Below are 9824 nucleotides of genomic sequence, written 5' to 3'. Positions count from 1 at the left end.
TCATCACAATGCGCAAGCGGCAGCCTCGTCGCACTACGCATGCCTTACGGGTAACGGTGCGGTCAATAAACTACATCGCCCAAAATCCCTCACGGCAGACCCAATTAAATCAACTTTATTGGTCTTGCTGAGCGGTCTCAGCTGAAACGTCAACTCTTCATTCTTTTCCATTGATGCTGCCTGGCCTGCTGAGTTCCTCCAGCATTTTGTGTTTCTAGCATATGCAGATTTGCTCTTGTTTGTCATTGGTTCTGATATGAGAACATGTACTTGCAGTCTTTGGGATTCTATAAACATTGCTCGACCTGCTGAGTTTCTGCAGTCTCTTGTCTGTCCTCTATACTTGGAGTATGTTCACGGATGTTTTGCCGATTGTTGCCTACTTGCAGTATTTTCTCTTTATTTACTGACACCAGCATTGGATGTATGTGATGTAATTCAGGGTGGTGGAAGGTATGTGATGTAATGTTTGAATGACAAGGTGTCCCGGGCTACTGTGACCTGGTCTAGCTGATTACAATATTGGCCCAAACCAAGATTTTCAGCTATGGGAATCCTATGACATGAATAAGAAAGAAAGACGCAGAAAAAAAAACATGAGGCACAAAATGCACTTGGTGACCAAGAATTCACAAAAGAGGTCCCACTAATAGATGAGAAAAATGGCAGCCATGCAGATCTGCAATATAAGTACAAACAAATTTGAACTTCATATTATGCGGCACAGTAACATACAATGTGTATTTTAATGATCACACTGAAACTTTAACCTCATTGGCTGCCTTATCAGTGGACGTGTACACAGGCCATAGAATTTCCCTACTGAATTTCCCTCCTCCCCACTTCGGTCTTCCCTGTAATGTTGCTTGAAAGGTCTGGGCCTGAAACATCAACTGTTTGTTCCTCTCCATAGATTCTGCCTGACCTGCTGAGTTCCTCCAGCATTTTGTATGCATTGCTCTGGATTTCAAACATCAGCAGAATCTCATCTGTCCTCAATAGTTTGGTATCAAAATACTTATTTGTGAATGTCTTATTAAGTGGCCTGACCCCCTCTGCTACATTAAAAATGTTGCCTAAAATTCAACTGTTGTAATCAAAGATGGTGATGGATCAGCATATCGGAGGGAGATTGAAAATCTGGTTTAATGGTACCGCAACAGCAACCTCTCACCCAGCAAAACCAAAGAGCTGATAATCGACAACAGGAGGAAGAAGCCAGAAGTCCATCAACAGCCCTCATTGGGGGATCAGAGGTAGACAGGGGCAGCAACTTTACATTCTTTGCCATTAGCATTTCAGAGGATCTGTCCTGGGACCAGCACATGAGTCAGCACAAATGAGAGGTGACAGGCCTCTGCTTTCTTACAAGTTTGTGTAGAGTTGGGAAGTCACCTAAAATTTTCACAACTTCTATAGATGCACATTAGAGAGCATCTTCAGCAATTGGATCACACCCTGATATCGGTTAATGCTCAGGTACAGAATAGTCTACAGAAAGTGGTGGACACAGCCCAGTCCATCACAGGAAAAGCTCTCTCTCCATTGAGCACATTTACAAGGAGCACTGTAGCAAGAAAGCAGTCTCCATCATCAAGGACCCCCACAATCCAGGCCATGCTCTCTTCTTGCACTGCTACCAGGAAGTACAGGGATCTCAGGACCCACATCACAGTTCGGGAACTGTTATTATCTTTCAACCATCAGGTTCATGAAGCATAACACCATAGTCCATAGGACATAGGAGCAGAATTAGGCCATTTGGCCCATTGAGTTTGCTCCACCATTTAATCATGGCTGATCCTTTTTTTTCTCCTCCTCAACCCCAGTTCCCGGCCTTCTCCCCATAACCTTTGATGCCATGTCCAATCAAGAACATATCAATCTCTACCTTAAATACACCCTGGCCTCCACAGCTGCATGTGGTAACAAATTCCACAAATTCACCACCACAAAGTACACTGCAGATGCTAGGGTCAAAACAATATGTACAACAAGCTGGAGGAACTCAGCAAGTCGGGCAGCATCTGTGGAAACAAGTAGTCAACGTTTTGGGCCGAGATCTTTCGTCAGGACTGAAGAGGGAGGGGGCAGGGGCCCTATAAAGAAGGTGGGGAGAAGGTGGGAAGGAGAAGGCTGATAGGTGCCAGGTGGAAAACCAATCAGAGGAAAGAACAAGGGGTGGGGGAGGGGAATCAGGGAAGGGATAGGCAGGAAAGGTGAAGAAGGAATGTAAGGAGAAAGCAATATGTGTAGTAGAAGAAAGCAGAATCATGAGAGAGGTGATAGGCAGCTGGAGGAGGAGGCAGAGTGAAACTGGGATGGGGTAAGGAGGGGGTGGGAACTACCGGAAGTTGGAGAATTCAATGTTCATGCCAAGGGGTTGGAGACTACCCAGACAGTATATGAGGTGTTGCTCCTCCAACCTGAGTTTGGCCTCATCATGGCAGTAGAGAAGGCCATGTATGGACATATCTGAATGGGAATGTGAAGCAGAGTTGAAGTGGGTGGCAACCAGTCTCACTCTGCCTCCTCCTCCACCATTGTCCTTGTACCAAAAAAGACCAAAGTAACACGTCTGAATGACTGACGTCCTGTCGCACTCACCTCAATAATAAGCAAATGCTTTGAGAGGCTGGTCAAGGACTACATCGGCAGCACGCTATCACCCACACTGGGCCCCCTACAATTCACCTACCAACACAACCAATCAACAGATGTCGCAATAGCCACAGCTCTACATGCCACCCTTACACATCTGGAGAAGAAGGATGATTATGTGAGAATGCTGTTCTTGGACCACAGTTCAGCATTCAATACATAATTCCATCCAGGCCCGACAGGAAGTTCAGAAACCTCGACCTTGACCTGCTTTGTGCAGCTGGATCCTGGACTTCCTGTCAGATCGCTGTCAGTTGGTCACCTCCAACCCTCTGACTCTCAATACAGGATAGATAGATAGATAGATAGATAGATAGATAGATAGATAGATACTTTATTCATCCCCATGGGGAAATTCACCTTTTTTTCCAATGTCCCATACACTTGTTGTAGCAAAACTAATTACATACAATACTTAACTCAGTAAAAAATATGATATGCATCTAAATCACTATCTCAAAAAGCATTAATAATAGCTTTTAAAAAGTTCTTAAGTCCTGGCGGTAGAATTGTAAAGCCTAATGGCATTGGGGAGTATTGACCTCTTCATCCTGTCTGAGGAGCATTGCATCGATAGTAACCTGTCGCTGAAACTGCTTCTCTGTCTCTGGATGGTACTATGTAGAGGATGTTCAGAGTTATCCATAATTGACCGTAGCCTACTCAGCGCCCTTCGCTCAGCTACCGATGTTAAACTCTCCAGTACTTTGCCCACGACAGAGCCCGCCTTCCTTACCAGCTTATTAAGACGTGAGGCGTCCCTCTTCTTAATGCTTCCTCCCCAACACGCCACCACAAAGAAGAGGGCGCTCTCCACAACTGACCTATAGAACATCTTCAGCATCTCACTACAGACATTGAATGACGCCAACCTTCTTAGGAAGTACAGTCGACTTCAGGACTGCGTACTGAGTCTCCTCCTTTACTCCCTGTATACCCATGACTGTATCGTCACCCACAGCTCCAATCTGCTAATTAAATTTGCTGACGACACTACATTGATTGGCCTTATCTCAAACAATAACGAGGTGGCCTACAGGGAAGAAATCATCACCCTGACACAGTGGTGTCAAGAAAACACCCTCTCCCTCAACGTCGCAAATACAAAGGAGCTGGTTGTCAATTACAGGAGGAATGGAGATAGGCTAACCCCCATTAACATCAATGGATCTGGGGTTGAGATAGTGAACAGCTTTAAGTTCCTGGGCATAAACATCACATAAACTTACATAGTCTGTACATACCAGTTCTGTGGTGAAGAAGGCACAACAGTGCCTCTTTCACCTCAGACCGTTGAGGAAGTTTGGTATGGGCCCCCAAATCCTAAGAACTTTCTACAGGGGGACAATTGAGAGCATCCTGACTGGCTGCATCACTGCCTGGTATGGGAACCGTACTTCCCTTAATCACTGGACTCTGTAGTTATGAACTTCCCACTATTCAGGACATTTACAGAGACAGGTGTGAAAAAAAGGACCCGAAGGATCATTGGGGACCCGAGTCACCCCAACCACAAACTGTTCCAGCTGCTACCATCCCGGAAGCAGTACCGCAGCATAAAAGCCAGGACCAACAGGCTCCGGGACAGCTTCTTCCACCAGACTGATTAACGCATGCTGATTTGAGTGTATTTCCATATAACACTGACTGTTCTAATTATTATAAATTACTATTGTAATTGTACATTTCGACGGAGCCGTAACGTAAAGGTTTTTACTCTTCATTATGTGAAGGGTGTAAGTAATGAAGTCAGTTCATTCAATTCCCCTCTTGTCTGTATACTGATGTGTTATTCCGAATAAAGTTTACGTTTTGAAATTTATGACACGGAGCGAGAGAACTTAGGGTGGGGAATGTTTCACTGACGGAGACGTGTTCCGGGGACTGGGTTTAGTGCGGGACCGGACGAGAGCGGAACCTGATGGTCTTGCTTTAGTCCGAAGTGTGAAGACAAATACAAATACTTTATTGTCACCAAACAATTGATACTAGAGCGTACAATCATCACAGTGATATTTGTTTCGCGCTCCCTGAAGTACAAATCGAAGTTCGGAGAGTGGCAGCAGGCAAGGGCTTGATGATACTCATGTCTCCGGAGGGTGGTGAGGAGAGGGAACGGTAGTGCAGGGGAAAGGCAGGGCAGCCATTGTGTGTGTCTCTCACTCTTCTCTTCCCAGACGTCAGACCAGGAAAGCCACTCACTCACTCCTTTCCACCCTCCTCTCCCGAGACTTAGACCCGGGGAGCTTCTCACTCCTTCCGTCCCCTCTCCCACTCTTTCCCCAGACCTCAAATCCCGGGGAACCACTCACTCCTTTCCACCCTCCTCTCCCGAGACTTAGACCCGGGGAGCTTCTCACTCCTTCCGTCCCCTCTCCCACTCTTTCCCCAGACCTCAATCCCGGGGAACCACTCACTCCTTTCCACCCTCCTCTCCCGAGACTTAGACCCGGGGAGCTTCTCACTCCTTCCCTCCCCTCTCCCACTCTTTCCCCAGACCTCAATCCCGGGGAACCACTCACTCCTTTCCACCCTCCTCTCCCGAGACTTAGACCCGGGGAGCTTCTCACTCCTTCCGTCCCCTCTCCCGCCCTTCTGTCTTGCACTCCGCAGGGTTTTACGCCCAAACCTTGGTTGTATCTCTCTTATTTTCCCATGCATGCATTGTCATTTCCAAGACATTGTTCCAGCATGCCTGGCATCCTCCCAGAGAAATTCCATTTCCCTCAGTTGTGCACGTGGCCTTGATAAATATAGTTCCTTGCAATTTTCTCAGTTTAACAATTTTGTGAAAAACATGAGAGTTTGAATATGGGAGGAGGGGGATAAATAAGAAGATTTGGCAGTTTGGGAAGGACTGAATGTGTCATTCAGGAGGCTTGGCTGGTCAAAGTTCAAAGAAAATGTACTTTGAACCATGCAGAACCAGTAAACAACCAGCTGGAGGAATCCAGCGGGTCAGACAGCATCAGTGGAGGGACAGGACTAGTCAGTTTATCTCAGATCTGTAGCCTGAATCAGGACACAGTATTCTGGTTGTTTATTTGTTGCTCCGATTCTAGCACCAGTAGTCTCTTTGACCGTTGCTTCCCTTGGTATGTAAAAGAAACAATAAGTACTGGAGGGGAGGGTTCAATTGAATGTGTGTGCTGGAGAAATGGACATATGATGTGAAAGCATGCAAATTAAAATTAGAATTCTTAGGAGCTTACTGTTATTTCTTTATGAATTTATGTTTTATAAGCAATCATGCAAGTCAGAGTTAATTATCTAACTTTTATTCCCCAGGTCATAGGTTAATAAGGGGAGATTTGAAATGGGTATACAAAATTATGAGGGGTATAGATGGGGAAAATATAAGCATGTTTTTTCCATTGAGTTGTGTGGGACGACAACTATAGGTCATAGGGCAAGGGTGAAAGGTGAAATATTTGAGGGGAAACTTCTTCACTCAAAGGGTGGAACAAACTGCCAGCAGAAGTGGTGGATGCGGTGAGGACGTGGAAAGGAGATCTGTGGATCCAGGTGCAGATCGATGGGACTAGGCAGAATAAGAGCCACGTGGACTATTTGGGCCAAACTAGTTTCTGTGCTGTAGTGCTGAGTATATCTAATTTGGATACCTGGTTTCGCTTGCAGAGACATTTTCCTGAATGGCTTCTCCTGTGATGGTTCTGCGTCTCCCTCGGGCTCCTGACGGACAGAGCAGGGGTTTTGACCCAACATCAGCCCGCTATCACGCCTTAGCGCCTTCCTCCATTCAAGCTTCAAACAATTGTTCTAGTCCCTGTCTTCAGGAGGAGCAGAGATCACGTTCTTTGCTCCGGGAACGCTTTCTACAAAGTCTGATTACAATGACGGGGAAGCCAGTGACCTTTACAATGTACGAGCGGGTCAGTGTCACTGCAACATTCACTGCCTCAGACATTGACATCCTGAACTTCCAAGTTTCTGACCTGCAGACACCATTAGGTGTTCAGAAGGAAGCGTTACTGCGTTGTACTGACATCATAGCTTGTACATTTAACCTTTAACATACTTAGAATGTCTCTATAACCTGTCCACTGGGTCAGGTTTGAGTTATAACACTGGGGGTGAGATCATACGCTGATCTCTATGCTGAGGATTTCTACTTCAAAAAGATACATTTGTTCTCCAGAGGGGAGTTACAGGTTGTCTGAGGTGAGAGGTATAAAGTGCACATTTATTACTAACATATCTAAATTTTGTTTGTTCAGCAAAATTCAGAATAAAAATTTAAGTTTATAGGAGCATGATTCTAAAGTGCTCCATTTTTTTCCTGATCATTGGAAGCCTCTCAGCATTTCTCACAGTAACTTGTTCCTTCACCGATCGATGATACAGCAACATTTCACACTGTTTCCCTATTTCTAAAAACTGTACAAGTTTTAAACCAAAACTGGCTGTAATGTAATTTATCTTTTCTTATCAGTGAAAATTCAAGTTGTGCATTGTAAATGCAGAAGTACAATTAAATTGCAGCAGCATCACAGGCACATTACATCATAAGCAACATTTTCAAGAAAAACAAATTAAATGCAAATTAAACACAATTTTTGAAATCCTAATCAGAACAAAAGAAAACAAAACAAAGTTGTCTTAGTGTTGCTAAACTGATTAGGATTCTCTGGGGTGATTCAATAATTGTTTGATTATTGTTCACAAACTTGATGGTGTGGGACTTGAGGTCTCTGTACTTCCTGCCCAATGGTGGCTGCAAGAAGGTGGCATGGCCTGGATGGTGGGGAGCCTTGATGACAGATGTGGCCTTCTGTAGACACTACTGATGCATCTTTGTTTGAAAGTTATACAATTATTGGGATTCTATCAGACACTGAAAAACCTAGATAAGTGGCTGAGGAGAGGATGTTTCATTAGTAGGAGAGTCTAGGATCTGAATAAAGGGAAATTCCATTAAAACTGAGATGAGGAATCTCTTCATCTTTGATTCTTGGAATTCATTGCTGGTGTCGCTTCGACCCAAGGTGTATTTAGGGCAAAGATTGAGAGGTTCAGGATTGGTAAGGGGGTCAAGGTTTATGGGGAGAATGCAGGATTGGGTTGGTGGGAAAAATAAACAGCCATGATTGATTGGCAGAGCAGACTAGTGTAGATGGGACAAATGGCCTAATTCTGTTACTATATCTTACAGTAGATGAGAGTGGGGACTAATTGAACAGATCTTGCAACCATCCAGCATAAACATAACAACAGAATTCATGATGGTGCACTGTACCAGTCTCTGCTAGGCTGGTACAGAAGTTTGTAGACTCAGCCAGCTCCATCATGGACTCAAGACTCCCCAACATCTTTAAAAGGTGATGACTCAAGAAGGCAACATCCATCATTAAGGACCCTCACTATCTAGGGCATGCCATCTTCTTGTTACCACCATCAGCACGAAGATCCACATTCAGCGTTTCAGAAAGTTTCTTCCTTTCATCATCAGATTTCTGAACGGTCCATCAGCGTTGCCTCACTATTCCTCTTTTGCACTATTTATTTACTTATTTTTATTGTAACTATATTTTTTATGTTTTACACAAAACTCATTTCATAACATATGCTGGTGATAATAAACCCGATTCTGATTTTGGGAACAGATACAATGGTGAGGTAGGACCAGCCTACTGTGAAGAAGCAGGCAGTCCATATTCTTGATTCATGAGGCAAGAGCCCTTACCAACATCAGCCAGCAGCTCTCACTTCACTTTAGTCTGGAATTACACACTGGTCCAATAGTTTTCAACATAAATAGTATGAATATCAGATGTTCAACATCATTAGTAGACAGCACTCTGATAACAGGTTCACGTATCGCCCACCTCCTCCTTGCCCTCAACCACCACTACTTTACAAGAAGGGGGTGAGCAGACTCTATTTTCTAAGGAAGCTGAGATCCTTCAACGTGTGCAGCAGGATGTTGGAGATCTTTTACCAGTCTGTTGTAGCGACTGCAGTCCTTGCGGCTTTATCTTGGGGGAGCAGCATCAGTGCTGGTGATACAAAAAGACAAAATAAACTCTTCAAAAAGGCTGGATCCGCCCTTGGCTACAAACTGGACCCTTTTGAGTTAGTGGTGGAGAGGATGTCACTAAACAAACTTACCCATTATGGTACATCTTCTCCATGACCTACTGAATAAACAGCAGAGCACCCTTTCAAACAGACTCATTCAGCTCCACTATCACAAGGATCATTACAGAAAATCTTTTGTACCAAATGCTACAAGCACATACACAGTTCATCTCTGTGTGATAGGAGAAAAAAAATCCAGTCTGTTTAATTATTTCATACATTCTTGTTGCACATTGGTAATTATTGTTCTGTACTTTATAATACTTCATGACGAGTGTGCACTCATAAGTTTGTTTTTAAATGCTACCATAACGAAAGGTTTTCCTACTTGGAATCAATAAAATATTTATTATTGTTATTGTTTATCATTTCCTGTTGGAGTCACCTTATGTACACAAGGTCACCCACTGGATAGAGAAATTCCTTCTCATCTTCTGTTCTAAAAGGAAGTCCTATTCTGAGGCTGAGCCCTCTGGTCCAAGACTCACTCGCTATTAGAAGCATCCTCTCCACGCCCAATCTATCTGAGCCTTTCAACGTTTAAAATGTTTCAATGCAATCCCTCCCTCCCACCTCCATTCTTCTAACTCCTGTGAGTACCAGACCAGATTCATCAAAGGCCTCTCATACATTTACCCTTTAATTCCCAGGATCATTACTGCTGTTGTGGAGATTGAGATGGCTGGGTTGGTCCATTTGACAGCCGTCGTAAAGTTGCCCACGACTTTTCTCCCAAGTGGCAGAACCCAGAGCAGGAATTCGTATTGCTATTAACAGAAAATATGTATATGTCACTTTGATTACTGTGAAGAGGAAGATAATTAAACAACTTATGGAGAAAAAAATGTCATTAGTATTCTTAAAAGACATTCCTCTAAGCTCAATTTACAAAACATAAATAGGCTAGATCAGCCACGATTAGTTTTGCCCATTTATTCTCTTCTCCCTCAATCAGATTCCACTTAGACTGAAACTTACCATTAACGTTCAAAGTCAATTTATTATCAAAATACGTATATATCACTATATACAACCTAGAGATTTATTTATTAAAGTGGAAAACT

At 43.8% G+C, this 9824-nt stretch overlaps 1 protein-coding gene across 2 annotated transcripts; it reads left to right on the top strand.

Moving 5' to 3' along the window:
- Positions 1 to 4558: 4558 nt before the first annotated feature.
- Positions 4559 to 9118, top strand: gemin7 (gem (nuclear organelle) associated protein 7). 2 transcript variants are annotated; one of them, XM_073029001.1, is made up of 2 exons: positions 4559 to 4727; positions 6301 to 9118. In XM_073029001.1, exon 2 carries the CDS (start codon positions 6315 to 6317, stop codon positions 6693 to 6695), a length of 381 nt encoding a protein of 126 aa, XP_072885102.1. In that variant the 5' UTR covers positions 4559 to 4727; positions 6301 to 6314; the 3' UTR covers positions 6696 to 9118. The 2 variants fall into 2 exon arrangements, with proteins under 2 accessions (XP_072885102.1, XP_072885103.1); XM_073029002.1 differs by lacking the exon at positions 4559 to 4727 and adding an exon at positions 5421 to 5756.
- The last annotated feature ends 706 nt before the right edge of the window (positions 9119 to 9824 follow it).

The sequence above is a fragment of the Hemitrygon akajei genome, chromosome 25 (genome assembly GCF_048418815.1).
Source record: "Hemitrygon akajei chromosome 25, sHemAka1.3, whole genome shotgun sequence".
Lineage (NCBI taxonomy): Eukaryota > Metazoa > Chordata > Chondrichthyes > Myliobatiformes > Dasyatidae > Hemitrygon > Hemitrygon akajei.
This window is presented reverse-complemented; position numbering and strand designations above follow the sequence as displayed.